Raw genomic sequence first — 16,467 nt, forward strand, 5'->3', positions numbered from 1 at the left:
GGTGGAAAAAGTGGGCTTTTGTTCAGACAGCCAAAACAAGCCAGTTTTCAACTAGCACTTGTGCCCCAGCGGTTCATCAGGCGGAAAAACCTAAATAGTGAAATATGTAGGAAATTTTATGTACTTCCATTTTGAATGGGGGGTGTTTTTTGCGAAAATTTGATAGTTTCTGAGTTACAATCGAAAAATATTTTGCATCACAAAATTTTGTTGCAAACCTTAGATTTGGATTCAGATACAAAAAAAACACGTGAAATGGAAGAAATCAAAACTAACCCACAACTTTCCTCCTAAGGGCCCTTTTGCGCACAAATTGCCTGTATTTAAACATCATTTGGAGATTAAGAAGGTGTGTGTGAAAAGCATCTTCAATAATGAAGCAGTTCCTTCCTAGACTGAATGGGAAAATTGGATGCTTGAGGGCACAATATTAGGTGTCCATGGCAGAAGTAGAGTAGCCTCCAACTCAAGACCCCTGTACAGCTATTTTCTTAATGTTAGCAAGACACAGGCATGCATTATCATGTTGCATCAGCCTTTGAGACAGTCTGTCTGATCAGTTGCGAAGCATTGGAATTTTGGCAGTAATTGCTACATTTAAATTCATGCAAAGTAATTCATAGTAAAGGATTCGTCTTTTTATGCAATAGTTCATATCATTGTCACCTGCTGATGAATAATTTGTTTTTATGAACCAGAGCTTAAAACCACTTCTTTTTGTAAATATGGTTCATGGGCGACGTGTCTGATGTCATTGTGAAATTTTCACAATATTTTGACAGCGAAGCTGACTGACATCTTCAGTTGTGGCAAACACGTTGTTCACCGCACCTAAAAATGTCTGTCAGTTGCATCGACAAAATAGTGTTGAAATTTCCTGATGACATCTAACGTCTCGCCCGAGAAACATACTTACAACTAGTCTGTCGGGGAAGCCTCAAGCAACATATTACTATTTCCTATTGTTGACATGGTTGTTTTGTCATAATTAACAGTTTTGGGGGGAGGAGTAGTCGGTGGTGTTCATGAACTAACTGGTGGCAGTTCAGCAGGTTCGTCAGTGATCAAATTACTCGTCTCAAAAGTACTACTCTGTAGAATGTCACAGTTGTTGTCTTAATAATTTAATTGGATAGATAAAGAAATCTGCGCACCAAGTGGTGGCAGAACACACACACAAAAGAAAGTTATAATTAGGCAAGCTTTTGGAGCCAGTGGCTTCTTCTTCAGGCAGAAAAGTCAAAGGGGAAGAAAGAGGGGCAAAGGAAAAGGACTGTAAAGGTCTAGGAAAAGATGTAGATTTCAGGAAAGTCACCCAGAACTGCAGGTCAGGGGAGACTTAACCAGATGGGATGAGAAGGAAAGATGATTGTTGGGAATGCATCAAACAAATTTGAAGATAGCTTTTACAGCTAAGTGCATTATATGTGACAGATGTGAGAGGGGAGGGGTGAAAAATAGATGGGTAAGGCAATGAAAAATGTGTAAAACTAAAAAGGAGTGAAGAAAAGACTAGTTACTGTGAAGAAATGCTGAGACGGAAGGAATTAACATAAATTAAGACCAGGTGGTTGGTGAGAACAAAGGATATATTGTAGCACTGGTTTTCACCTGTGGAGTTCTGGGGTCTGGCGTGTGTGGTGAAACAAGCACCGAGCTCACAATTGTGATTTTCTAGGGCATGCGCTGCAACTGGATATTACATGTATGCCGACGTAAAAAGCGGAACAGTGTTTACGTAACAGCTGGTTATAAAGTGTCATTTCACAGGTGACTCTCCCTTTGATAGTATATGTTTTGCCAGTTACAGGGCTGGTATAGGCGGTAGTGGGAGGGTGCATAGGGCAAATCATGCAGTGGGGATGGTCACAGGGTGAGTAGTGGTGTGCTGCAAAGTTGTTTTTTGGAATGGTCAGCATTACCACAATTGGATATGATGCCCGGGAAATCTACTTTTGAATTAGACTAGTGGAATAGTTACATCCAGTGAAAGCTGAGGTGAGAATGAAGGTATATTGCTGTAAAGAGTCTGCATCAGAACAAATATGTTTGCCTCAAATGCCAAGCTGTATGGGTGGGAATGTTTGACATGAAAAGGATGGCAACTGTCATAATGTAAGTACTATTGTTTGTTAGTAAGTTTAATGTGGACAGAAGTGTATAGCTGGTCCTCAATGAAGATGAGATCAACATCAAGGAAAGTGGCATGGGATTTGGAATAGGACCATATTAAATTTAACTGGGAGATGATAGTCAGAGATTCCAGGAACTTTAACAGATCAGCCTCACCATAAGTCGATATGGTAAAAATGTTATCAGTGTATCTAAACCAAACCAGGGGCTGGAGACCTGTGGTTCGCAGGAAAGCCCCTTCCAAGCATCCCATGAAAAAGTTGGCATAGGAATGAGCCATCCTGGTTCCCATAGCTGTACCCCTGATAGGTTTGTATGTCTGTCCCTCAAAGGTGAAGTAGTTGTTGGTAAGTATAAAGTTGATTAACGCGAGTTGGAAAGATGTCACAGTTTGGGTATCAGGTGGGCGCTAACTGAGGAAATGTTCAGCAACAGACAGACCATCTACACAGGGGATGTTGGTGTAGAGGAAGGCGGCAAGCAAGGTGTGTGGTGGTAGTGGGAAAGGCACGAATTTAAAATGAGCCAGAAAATGGTTGGTATCTTTGATATAGGAGGGAGGTCTTTGTACTATAGGTTGCAGGTGCTGACCAAGGCAGATATATGTTTGGTGGGTGCTTTGAAGCCAGCAGCTATAGGACAGCGAGGATGATTGGGGTTGTGGACCTTAAGAAGAAATGGGGGTGCGTGGTTTAGGTCGGGTGAGAAGTTCTATGGATTGAGCTGTTAGTCCTTGCAAGGGGCCTGATGTTTTAGGGAGGGACTGCAGGTCAGTTCGAATCACAGGATGGTATCTTGATGGCAGATGCTGTATGTAGAGATGTCAGACTTCCACTAACACTCCTTTTGGTCAAGTACCACAGTGGTAGATCCTTCATCTGCTGGGAGGATAATGATGGAGTCATCAGCTTTTAGGGAGCATAGAACATGGAGCTCTGTATAGGAAAAGTTTTAAATCTCTAGCTGCCTTCTTCTATGATATTCTCTGCACAAGTGTCACTGCATTCAGAAAGCTGTCGATAATATTACTTTTGTTCTGCTTGGAGCTTTAGCCCACAGATAGGATAATCCTTATTTAAACTGCTATAATTTGAGATATATTTACAAATTGTGTACTCCAAATAACAAATGACAGCAGATGATGACCAACATTAACAAAAAAAAAAGCTAAAACTTATGCATAATATAATAATAGTTTTGCATATTTGCTTAGAGTTATCAGTGAACATATTCATAGCTCTCCATAAATTAAACAATGAAAATTTGTTGGCAGTTGCAGGTGCAGACTCCTCCAGGATCAAACAAGCCTGCAGGTCTGCCAGATGATACAGCATCTACCAGTTTGCTGGTTAAACCCCCAAGAGGAAGTGGAGGCAATACATCATTGAACAGCTGTGGAGGATCTGGAATTCTTCGTCCTGAAGAACTGTCTAAAATGTTTCCCACACCTCCGTCAATGGAGCACAACCCTATTGCTTCACCTTGTGGTCATTTATCGGATGGTGCTCTTGGTGAATTAACTGAAAGCCTTTCAGTTACGTGTAGTACCAGGTTCAAACAAGAAATTTATCCTAATATGGGCAGTCCACAAGAGGAAAATATTGAGGACTGGTCTTACGTTTTTCGGCCTCCAACAATTTATAGATTTGTTGGCTCATCAAAATATGCACCTCTGACAAACTTACCAAGCCAGAGTTTACCCCCTGTGAATTTACCAACGAACTGTGTCTACAAACCGTCGTGGCAATATCCTCCTGTACAGCAGGTCAGTGAGAAGTCAGCATCATCGAGTCATTCAAATAACATCCCGGTTTCCTCAAATGCTGGTACAAATTCTAGACCTAACTCAGTTTCTAGCAATCCGCATACAACTCAGGTATCCCACCCCCATCATCCACATCCTCACCACACCCAGCTTCCGCACCCGAGAGCGATATCTCCAGCTGGCCCCTTCCCTCCGAGCCCAATGACTCTTGTTGCCATGAGCAGTGGAGGGCTTCCTGTTCATATGCAGTCACAGTTCCGTGGAGGTGGTGTCAGGACTCCTTGCCCTCCTCCACCACCTTATGAACTTCCCAGTCCGGCTACTTCCACTGCATCTTCCTACCTCAATAAAAATTTGAATTCTGTTGAGCCAGTTCCCACACCCATTATGGCCCGTGCCCCTGAAGCCAATTCGCTTGTTGTCAATATATTACTCAGTGATACTGCACTCAATATATTTAGAGATCACAACTTTGACAGTTGTACACTTTGTGTTTGTAATGCTGGTCTCAAAGTAGTTGGGAACATCCGTGGTGCTGATGCGGGGATCTATCTGCCAGATCCACCTTCTCAGCCACCTGCTACTTCTTTACCATATCCTCCTACATCTCCCTTCTTGTCAATGGGAAGTATAGGAATGGGTGGACCACCTCCACCTTATGGAATGATGGGTTCATCTCCAGGACATCACGGTGGAACGTCTGTCATGAATGGAGCTGCTGAAGAGGATCCTATTCGCTGTAGTTGTGGTTTTAGTGCCGTTGTAAACAGAAGGCTTTCTCACCGTTCTGGTCTGTTCTATGAAGACGAACAGGAAATTACAGGAATCGCTGAAGACCCGAGTGAACGTCGGAAGGGGTCAATTATGGCCTACTTGCTTTCTAGTAGTGAAAAATCAAGTACAGAAAATGGTGGTGCTAGTGATTTAGTGGACCAGGTACCGCAGAATGTTATAGAACTCGTAAGGGAACAGTGTGTTATCGTCCAGAGTTCCAGTAACTCACTTTATCGTGCGTCGAAGCAGTTCCGTGGAAGTTCAGGCCCTGCCGTCCCATATGGTACGACAGTGAATGTGCTGGAATTTACGGACAGCAATGAAGTGACTTGCATGGCACTAGAACAGGGGAGGCAAGCGCTATTGGAAAGTACAACTGTAGCAATGTGTAAGGTTGAGGAAATGCAGCAAAGGCAGCAGATGATGCAGAACAGTGGAAAAGGGGCTAATGTACCTTGTGTACATCGGTGGCCATATTTGCGTGCTATGGGACCACAGTGTAATCAGGACATAGTAAGGGTGATGAAAACTCTGCAACCTCTGCTTCAAGAAGCTATCCAGAAGAAATGCACGACTAGATTGTGGGAAGCACCATACACAGTGTCTGGGCCACTCACATGGAGAAAATTTCATCGCCTAGCAGGAAGAGGTGCAGTATATTTTTGTACCTGTAGGCTTTATATTGTTCTGTCATTCTGATATTGAAACTAGTGTTTGTAGTAGAACTATCTTTCAATTTGATGTTCCATTTAATGTTTAGCTAAAAACTTTCACTTGCTTGTATACCTTTTGTGCTAAGTTCTGTTATGTGATTCATTGTGTCTCATTGAAATTGGGTTATCTTTGATACAGTTAGCATGCTGTATTCTCTCTCTCTCTCTCTCTCTCTCTCTCTCTCTCTCTCTCTCTCTCTCTCTCTCTCTCTCCCCCCCCCCCTCCCCCCCCTGTGTGTGTGTGTGTGTGTGTGTGTGTGTGTGTGTGTGTGTGTGTGTGTGTGTGTGTGTGTGTGTGTGTGTGTGTGTGTGTGTGTGGGTGTGGGGGGGGGGGGGGGGGGGCGTGCGCGCGTTGAATCACCTCACCGCGCGTGTGGTGGTGGAGGGGGAGGGGGGGGTTCTTAAAGAATCTACCTTCATTGTTAACCAATTTGCCGAACTGTAGTTTGCAGATAAATACATGCTGAGATTACACTAAGGCTGTCCTGGACTGTAACTATAATGAATTTATTCTTCTGAAAATTAACCGTATATTACCACGTTACACTTCTAATAAACACACCATTGTTTTTTGTAATCATGTTTCCACATAGTGTTCAACTTCGCTTATTTGTGATCATTATATGTACATAATGTAATCAATTTTGGAGTTGTCTAATACCATCCTCAAATGCCACTATGACTGTCCAAATCAACGAACTAGAGAATACATTGAGCAATTCAAATAGCATGTGCACAGATCATCTAATATCAAACCAACTTCTGACACAGATGATTGGAGAAGACACTAACAACAATTAATCATTTAGACAGGTACAATTAACAGAAGCTGAAGGTGTTTGATAGACACCTTTATACAGATTTATAGCATAGTACTCTGCTGCTTTATCGAATATGTTTAGTTTCTGTTACAGTCCCATATCTCTTGATGTAACTATACCATTGTTGTTGTCTCCGTAAATCATATTCTACTAAATTTGGCTTGCACCCTATGTGTGTACGCTTTTTTGGTTGATTGGTGTACTTGAGGGTAAATTTGTTTGGACAGCCACATGAATGTCTGTGAACTGACAAGGAATCACCACCAACATGGCCTCATATTTTAAGGAGGGGAGGGGTGTACACTTGCAAGATATCAGCCCAAGGAAACGGTCCTATGCAAAAATTTAGGACATTATTCTGCTACTATGCTGTTATGATCTTCTGAATGTACAGCTTGTAAACATTCCTGTACACCAGTTGGCACTTGCTCTACCCTCCTTCAGTCACCTAATGCCCATACGCAAAGTACTATACAGCAGAGTGAGTAAGAGGTTTGTGTTCGTAGTGTCTGTGAACCAAAAATTGGTAGTGCTTCTTTGTTCATTGTCAGAGTGCAAGGTTTTTAACCTGTAGAAGGTGCCAGAGATCTTTTTGCTATGAACTCTTCTATGTTGTGATTCACAAACACAGTGTAAATTAATGACATGATTGAATGTGTCATTAAAGTAGTAGTGTAACCCTACTTAACCCTTTTGGTGCCATGCGATTTTCATGGTATCAGTTGAAAAGTGCCAGGCGATTTTGTAGTGAATTGCAGAAGTTTGTTAAACTTACCATAAAATCTGAACTGTTTATCATAGGACCTTAATTTTTCTTTCAGCTACAGAAATATGAGCAGAGTACACCTTTAGGCCTCATACTTCTAAAGGAAACAATATTTGTATTAGAGTTTTGTACGGAAAAAATTAAAACTTTCGTTTTAAGTCATATTTAGCCACATGTGATATAATTGAACTTAAAATTTGTGTTCATATTATCAATGTACATAGTATTCTGAATGATGTAATATTTGTTTGTGTCATTCTGTCACATATTTTAGAAAATAATGCACCCTGAAATAACTGATGCGAAAAATGGGCAAAACATCTATAATTTTGTCACTAGTTCCAACAGAAAATAACATAATACCAATTAAGTTGTAGGATCATTTATTGACACATAAATGTTTATTGACACACAAATGTTGACCAACACATTTGGGATATAATCCCTTCTTACAGAGTACACACATTGTTCTTGATCGTCACCTCGTATCTTTTGTAGAGCACACAACACAGGCTCGCTCCTTCTTTCCCGGTAGTATTTCTACACCATACACTGTAGAGGGTGCTGCATTTGCACTTGATGTAGGGGGTGCTAAGTTTTGTATCTTGAACCACTCCTGGGAGAACGTGCAGATGATTTTGCTGTTGAATTTCAGATGTGTGAGTGGTTTCTCGGACGAAGATAGATTTTCTTTATAAAGAATGTAAGCATTCAGAAATATTCTGCCAGTTACGCTGAAAACCAGTTTCTTCCATAATTTCACAGTCTTCCTCTCATCCAGATAACAGTACGTCATCAAATCTGAGGAATAACTCACTCCCATGTATTTATTATATTGAAATATGACATCAGGTTTCTTCAAGGGTTGTTGTTTGTGAGTACTTCTCTCTGACACCGTTGCAGTAGAGGAGGAACTGATCAACAGAACAGGATTTTTCTGTGACTTCTTTTCCCTGAAGCCAAGAGAAGCACAAAGGCCTTTCTAAAGAATTTGACCTGCCCAATGTCAAATTTGGAAAAAGATTAGGTGGGAGAAATTTTCTGTTCCTCCATATTCTGCCAGTGAGGAAGGTTCCCATGGAATACAGTTTCTCCACTACTGGAATTGATATGAAAAAATTGTCACAGAAAATGTGGTACCACTTGTTCATGTAATTTCCAAGAGCAAGTAATTTTGTAATAATTACATAGCCTAATCCGTGCTCTTTTACCTCCACTCTGTTAGCTTCACTTCTTACTCCACAGTACACATAAAATCCAAGGCAGTAGTTCACCACAGAATCACATGGCATCCAGAACTTTACACCCCCATCTGTGGTGATATTTATTAGGGAGATACTGGTTGAGTTGAGAATGAGTTTTAGAGCTAACAAGACTTTTGTCAACACTCAGCCGTTGATGAGGCGTATAATGGTGACAAAGCACATTATTGGCAATGTTCAGCATAATATCAAACTTTGCAGCGGGGTCATACACTGGATGCCCAGGAGAATGCAATTTTGTATTTTCTGTCAAGCGAAAAAATTTTAGGAGCAACTGAAATCAATTTCGTGAAAACATTCGGGGAAAAACCATGGGGTTGCCATATTTTCATCTGTGGACCAATAACTAAAAATTGTTGGTTTCTTTACGAGTCCCATATTTAATATTACTGGCACAAAAGCCCACATTTCTGTCAGTGAGGTAGGATACCACTTTCTCACATGAGAGTTCACTGATAAGTTTACGTTTGCTTCGAGAAATTGCCGAGCATATCTGTTTGTTTCCGTTGCCATTATCGTAAACAGTTGCACTGTAAAAAACAAGTTGTTAAAATCAATTGTCGTAGCATTTATTGGTACATTTTTGGGGACTGGTAATTACGAAAACGTGAAGTGGTGAGGAGCAGAATTGTCCAACTCATCAGTTCCAATTTCAGCAAACGTGTCACTAGCTGCAGTCAATTCTTCAAAATCGTCTTTGTCGGTGTTTGGCGCAGATTCGGTTATTGATGACTCACATGATGAGATATCACCACTAGACCACTCATAGATCGATCCACTGTCCGAAAAACCTGCAAAATTGTTCTCACCTTTACTACTTTCCGCAGTATACACTGCACTTAAACGAGACTTCTTCCTTGGCGCCGCCGTAGTACCTTCGAAATGAATGAAAAACAACCTTGTGTTTGGAACTCGAAAATATCTATTATTGGCATCGACAGTCGAAACGAAGTACTTGACGACTATCTTTCGACCTTGGTTTGTCTTCACGACATCGATATACCACGATATGTGCCATAGTTTGAAAGAAAAGTGCGCGAAAACGGCTGTACGATTAGATCGTACGTGGCACTTTTCACGCGATCTGATTAGATCGTATTTGGCACTAAATGCTTAATAATTAATATCGTCGTTGTGCGTTATTTTCATCGGAGTTGAGAGCTGCCACTGTTAAAAAATACGTTTGCAGGAGTTGCACTAGTCTTCAACATGATTGATGTAGATAAATTGATTTTCTTAATTTTGATTTTGAGGTATGTATACCGAGTGATCCAAAAATATATATACACTGTGTAAATGTCCAAAACTTTCAAATTAATTGATGGAAACTTCACATTTGTGGTAGTTCAATTAGGTTTTTTTTTTTCCTGGAATCGCCACTTGGTTGTTTTGTTTTGTTACCTGATAGTTGCTACTCCCTGTGTGTGTGTGTGTGTGTGTGTGTGTGTGTGTGTGTGTGTGTTTCAAAATTATTGTTGGGGTTTTAAGGCTTTGTGGCATTTATTCAACTTACAATTAGAAATAATACACCAGAGCAAAGAGAAATAGACACACTAATTCAGTCCACACATTCTTCACTCACTCTCTGTCATCCCGTACTCTTCCCTTTGCAAATACAGCTAGTATTTTCAAACATCTGATGGTGCCCTCTACAGATTTTATCATCACTTGTAAGATTACAGTGGCACTTAACACAGTTCAAACGTTGCGCTGTAATAACAGATTCAGTCCTTGCAAACTGTAAAACACAAAACTTTGTGTTCACTATTCTCTATCTTACCTACTAATGCTTTCTAATGGAAGAGACAGGAAACAAGACATGCAGATAGGTATATGAACAAAACTGTTTGAGTTGCTCTTTCATTTTATGTATTATTTGTAATTGTAGGTTGAATGTAACAAATGTTACAAAGCCTAAAAACCCCGATATTCATTTTGAAACACGCATTGTTGAACAAATATGTGCATGAAGTTGACATATTATGTACTCATATTGCTTACATCATTTTGACGCAGAACATGTTATTGAATAAGATTGTAAAACATGTTCAGCAGACGTGTTTCCCTCCCTCCTAATCTTCTTTTGTCATCAATATGCAAAAAATAGAAGGGCGCTGGTTGTCACTCTGATATAAGTACTTCACACTCGGACATTAAGACAGTTGCAGTGGGTCAGAGCAAGTGACATACAACCTGTGCATGCAAAAGTTTAAAAGCTGTACGTTCAGAAGGTCATGACTGCTTACTAAAAGAATTATGGTCCAAATTTTCTCTCAGGATCAATTGCAGGGCTGATATATTGCTAGTGTGCCTTTTTCTCCCTAAAATATGAGGTCAAGTTGATGATGTTTCCTTTTGCATCATATAACTCCAAAATCAGCAGCACAATGTGAACAGAAAGATCTTAAATGCCATATTTACCAGAGAATAGGATGACACTGAATAGAAGACAACAGCATCCCTTCTTTTGTTCAAAGAGCCACCTTGAAAAATTTATTTTTAACACATTCTGACTAATCAAAATTACAAACTTTTTTATTGGCGTAAAGTATCTGTCTAAATTCTAACTAATCAAAATTACCGTTTTATTGACGTACAATATCTGTTTATAAAGTTAACATAATATTTATTCTAAATTTATGCCATTTACTGGTTGTCTGCATTTTGACAATACAAAGAGAAACAAAATACACAAAAAGAGAGAGCTTACATTATTTCGCAGACCATTTCCTTTTCTATCTCTTTTGCTTAAGGATCCTGTTGTTACTGGTATCACCACCGTAATAGCACTGATGTGAAATTTATATATTTGGTTATCAGAAATATTTGACTGTTTCTTCCAAATATGTTGCAGTTTCCGAGGTTGTGGTTTTACGATGATACCTGAGAACACGCCCCCCCCCCTCTCCCTCCCCCCACCCCCACCCCCCCCCCTCTCTCTCTCTCTCTCTCTCTCTCTCTCTCTCTCTCTCTCTCTCTCTCTCTCTCTCTCTCTCTCTCTCACACACACACACACACACACACACACACACACACACACACCATCTCTGCCGAACATACATCGTACTTCACTTCTCTACTGATGAGAATGTAAAGACATCAGCACATGATTTGTCAGTTGGCCAAACTTTACTATGTTTGCCAAACATTTGACTGTATACAGTGCTATTTGACATGTTTGCCAGCATGGACCACATTTGAAGTGTTTGCAAGAAACTCTGATGGAAAGTTTAATGTTGTTTGTGTCAATGTTTTGCTGCAGGTGTTTAGTGAAAAATAGTTGTATTACAATTTATCTCACTGCATCATGACTTCCCACAACTGTGGAAACTTTGATCAAGGATAAAAATGAAATATCACTGGCAGTTACCAAAACAGTACCAATGTCACATCTTTCCAGCCAAATATTACGAAGGGAGAGGTTAAGAAGAAAATCAACATCCTGCACATTGAAGTATGATTGGAATGAAATTTAAAAAAATCAAAATTCTCGAGTTCTTCCAGGGACAGTGGGTGCTTTTCTTCCCATGTTGTGGAGCAAGTAGGAAAGAGTAAAATTTTGCATACTTGGGTCTTCTTTTTCAGTGTGAGGGTGAAATAGCTCTAAACAAATTATTGAAAGCATCACAGTCCATCTGCAGAAAGTTGATGTAGTTATCAGACTCTGAGTGTAACATTTTTTAACAGGTTTTCGTGTGTATATTTCTCTCTAATTTCCTGGACCAGTATCTTGTTTACTACTACTTTAAACTCAGTGTCCGTGTTAGAAATGCCTTATCTACATTTGTAGCCATTCCAACTAGTGTCAAAATACAACATACACAAAAAGCATCTGCTTTGAATGTGAGGTTAAATTGACAAATGCCTAAGGCCCTGTTTGATAAATCTGAAGCTAGACAAGGACAAATTTGACAGTTCGCTCTCGTACAGGGGACTTTACAATGTCTCTTGCTTCCAAATATATTGTCTGGTCACCACTCTCACATTGGCTGCGTAGAACCAGCAGCTGAAACATCCCTTTTGTTCCTGTCATACATTTTGGTGAGTGTCAACAATATTGAAGCATGAAACACATAAGTACGCCACTGGCCCCTGTCTAGACATTTACCATCTCGTGCAAAAATGAATACTATTTTTGAGTACTTGTCCAATTTTAAAGTAAATTCAATTCCAACTACAAATGGTTTCAGGCAAACTGCAGTTTAGCCAAAGTACACAGTATAGATTCCCATGGTGGCAATGTGATGTAATTTGCTACCTGGTCACTAGTACTCTCCCTCCCCCACACTCATCTAGTTCTCAGACAAACTGGTAACACTGTTCCCCTCCAACCCTTCCATTGTGATGTGCTGAGCAGCTGTGAAACACAGACCGCAATGTCTTCTAGAGTGCAAGTTATATGTAACAACAGCAGTTAATACATAAATGAAATATCACAATCACGATTGAGTCCATATCTCGAACTTTCGTTGGCATTTGATCTACTGACATCTGTTGGTACTTTATCCATGAACGGTCTTACCACTGAAGTAATATATTTCATTTGTTAGGCATTTCATTCTTTGTTTCATATGAATGTTGCCATGATGTTCTAAAGTTGGCAACATTTCCAATTGGTGTTGTAATATATGAACATAGACTGAATTTCTAATTAATAACGCACTTAGTAAATCATTGCCCCTCTCTCATAATCAAATAAAATGTTGATCTGGGCTGAGAATCAAGTAATGTATCCTGAATGAAAACATTTTCGCTTTTGAATGTTGTCTTTATGTAAAAAGAAGTGTCAATGTTTGTATATGGTATCCATAGATATATAGAACCATTATTGCAAACGTGTTCAAATATAACAGGAGTATGGTAGATGATAGAATTTAATTATGTTTCGTCCACTGTTTCACAAATTTGTCATACAGTAAGCCAAACAATATACTGTTGTTGTGGCTAGTTCATAGTTTCTCACGTAGCCCTTGCAAAAGTGCTGCAAGAGTCAGATGTCACTTGATCGTTTGAGTAACATTGATGCTGTATCAAGTGCTTCAGTTTATCAGGAAATTTCAAGCCTATTTGAATGTCAGTATTGTTTTCCCAGCCCTGTCATTCCATGTTCATCAAAATAAATCTGCACATGACCCCAATAGCCAAAGCTTCATGTTTATGGGAAATAAAGTTGAGAGAAATAAGCTAAACATAAATCGATGGTAGGCAATGAAAACTTCGTAACTCTGTCTGTGAAAACTCATAATGCTGCTAACCAGAAACTCTGTAATCAGAGAGAGATTTGAAAGCACATGTATTTCCCTAATCTGCCAATAACAAGACTTTACTACACAGTTACACATGTAGCTACTTTCTGTATCACCTTATTATTATTTTTTAAGAAACTGTTTTTCATTCACCTGCAAAATTTAACAAAATGAAGTTACAAAATTTTCATTACCTGCCATCAATATTATTAAGTACTTCAAACAATGGAATATCCTGGATGGAATGTAACAATTAGGTACTTCTTTATTCATAATTTTACTAGTTCCATGAAAGTGGTTTGTCAGTAAACAACTAGTTTCTCAATAGGTGCACTCAAACAGTTAATTTTGTTTTGTAAAATCAGATGTTCTTAGGTGATTTGCTCATTACGTGGGCTGTAGAGAAATACCTAGGGGAAAATGAACATAATGTGAGAACAAAATACATTCAATCAGTTTGAAGATGGTTTTCTCTCTTGGCTCAGGTTTGTTGGTCTCGGAATAGTTTGCTTAAATAAACTTCGGGATGTATCTTTAAGCATGCTTAGTGGTAGGGGACTAGCCAGTTTTAGTTCTTTCTCTGGTGTAGGCTGTTCTAGTGCTGGCCCATGAGGCTATCCAGCCCTGCCCGCCCTTCATCACACTTGTGGGTAGACACAGGTATTGTAGGCTGGCTGCCACTTGGCCCTGTTGCTCATGTCTGTGTTGCTTGGCCACTCCTGTCCACGTACACTCGACCATTGGAGTACACTCATGTATACTGCAGCCTGGCTGCAAGATCACCTGTTCGTCAGCAATTTGCCCATGTGCACTTGTGCTGGAACAGCCTGCTCTAGTGCCACATGCTTCAGGCATTGTGTGTTTTCTAGGCACAGTAAAAACCTTGTAAAGTGTGGCTGGCTGCATGCCAGCATTGCTGTCCCCTGCCACTGCAATGTGTCAGTCACAAAGCTATTTTATTCGTGCTGTACACAGCTCTTTTCACGGAAATTACAGTCTAGAATTGCGCTTTCATGTTCCATTTCACCATAACGTTCTTTGGTTGCAGCATCAGGAAATAGAAAAAGTGGTCATTTTCTCTCTTGATGAGCACAATTTAAAATAAATCTTAACTCTCAAAATAATATAACTATTTTGAGTCTCACATTTACATAGCTGTACATATTCCTGTCTGGCACACAAGTGAATGCACAAAGCAGCAATCATTGACGTTGTTATGTGTTCCGTGCAGCAACATTGTTAGTGCTCACCATGATGTATGGTGGGATGGAAAGAGAGTGTGTCAGCTGATGGACCTACACAGCCAATGAGAGAGCAGCAGTCAGACAACTTGTTTTGAGGGAATATTGTCACATTCTAATGCCAATATATCACAACATCCGAAATGGTAACACAGTCAAAAGAAGCAGGCAAAGGTTCAGACAACCCTGGTTATTATTGTAATTTAAGCTGTGCTGGATCCCAACCCAATCACAACCTTATAATTCATGCAATATTTTGATGAAAGAAATATATGTGACAACACAGATCATTAAATTAATTTTTACGAGTAAAACTTTCACTTTGCAGTCTAACCTAAACCCTGGGCTAAGCTGCAGATCAGTCTGGAACCACAACAGGTTTCTTAGCTTTACATTTGTTGGCTTTGCCAACTTGCAACCAATCTGATTCCAAACTGACCACATCCCTCAACCTTGCAATTCGTGACATACTCCCAGTTAGTGGAGGAGGGAGGGGATTAAATAATTGTCACAATAGCAGAAAGAATAGTTTCTATTTAGCTGCTAGAAATTCATTGTCTCTTTTCTCACTTATCGTTGATTACATGATAGTATCACCCTGTTGGCTGTGTGGGACTGATGGATCACCAATCTATGAGCATTAGAGAAACACGACCATAACCACCACTGGTCCTGCTGTAGACTTTAGCTGCAGTCATTATGAACCTGACTCAAAAGAACAGACTAGTTAGTAGTGTCACATGGAAATGCTTTCATTCAAATACTTTGCAGTAGTTATCCAATGTAGCATTATACGATTGAAGTAAATGCCTTTTTAGCCAGTAATGAGCTGTTGTCTTGGGCACATAGACACTTCCAACGAAATGTGTGGTGTACGAAATGTGTCACCATTTATATTATAGATAATTTACAAGTTGCACTTGATATCCTATTGAGCATCTCAAAAGCAGTTGAAATAGAACTTGGAGAAACGAATGAGTTAAGAAATGATGTGTAATTCTCGATACCGTTGCTAGGAGAGTAGTGTTCCCAGTATTTCATTGCTAACATCAAGGTTCATGTGAAAGCAGCTCAGAATCCAAATAGTGGACATACTGAGCGTGTGTTGAGTTCGAACAATTCTCTACAGAGTATTTTACAATTTATATATGCTCCTTTGAGTTTGTCTTGACAGTAAAGTGTTTATTAAAAAAAAATGGTGACCTATTTTGTGAATCACCCTCTGTGTAGAGGGACAGTATTTACTTAACTGTGAGCATCTGCTGTTGGTAATTTCCTGTTCTCTCACTTGCTCACCTTGTCCTGTTTTCAACTGAATTATGGTTTCATGTAGTGATTTCGCCATCATCCAATCCGAATCTTCACTCTGCTCTGGAATATGCACTAATTTGACACTTGCTGCCAGATCAAAACAAAACCAGACTGGTACTCAAACCAGGGACATATGCCTTTGAAGAGCAAGTGCTCTACTGGCTGAGTTATCCAAGCATGACTCTCAATCCGTATCTACTGCTGTATTGCTAGTCCCACAAGGTATGCAGGAAAACTTCTGTCAAGTTTGGTAGTTAGGAGATGAGGTGTTGCTGGAAGTTAAGCTGTGAGAGCATATCATGAGTTGTGCTTAATAACTCAATCAGTAGTACACTTGTTAGTGAGAGGTAGAGATCCCAGGTTTGAGTCCTGGTTGGTGCGGCACACAATTTTGATCTGTCAGGAACGCATTCATTGTATTTGATAAATATAAAT

General features: G+C 39.8%; 1 protein-coding gene across 1 annotated transcript in view; it reads left to right on the forward strand.

The window, feature by feature from the left end:
- Positions 1–16,467, forward strand: part of LOC124801200 (mediator of RNA polymerase II transcription subunit 13) — a 203,151-nt gene that overhangs the window by 141,815 nt on the left and 44,869 nt on the right. The window contains exon 13 of the mRNA XM_047263056.1: positions 3,407–5,321. Coding sequence (XP_047119012.1) covers positions 3,407–5,321 — 1,915 coding nt within the window. The remainder of the gene's footprint in view (positions 1–3,406; positions 5,322–16,467) is intronic.

The sequence above is a fragment of the Schistocerca piceifrons genome, chromosome 1 (genome assembly GCF_021461385.2).
Source record: "Schistocerca piceifrons isolate TAMUIC-IGC-003096 chromosome 1, iqSchPice1.1, whole genome shotgun sequence".
Classification (NCBI taxonomy): Eukaryota; Metazoa; Arthropoda; class Insecta; order Orthoptera; family Acrididae; genus Schistocerca; species Schistocerca piceifrons.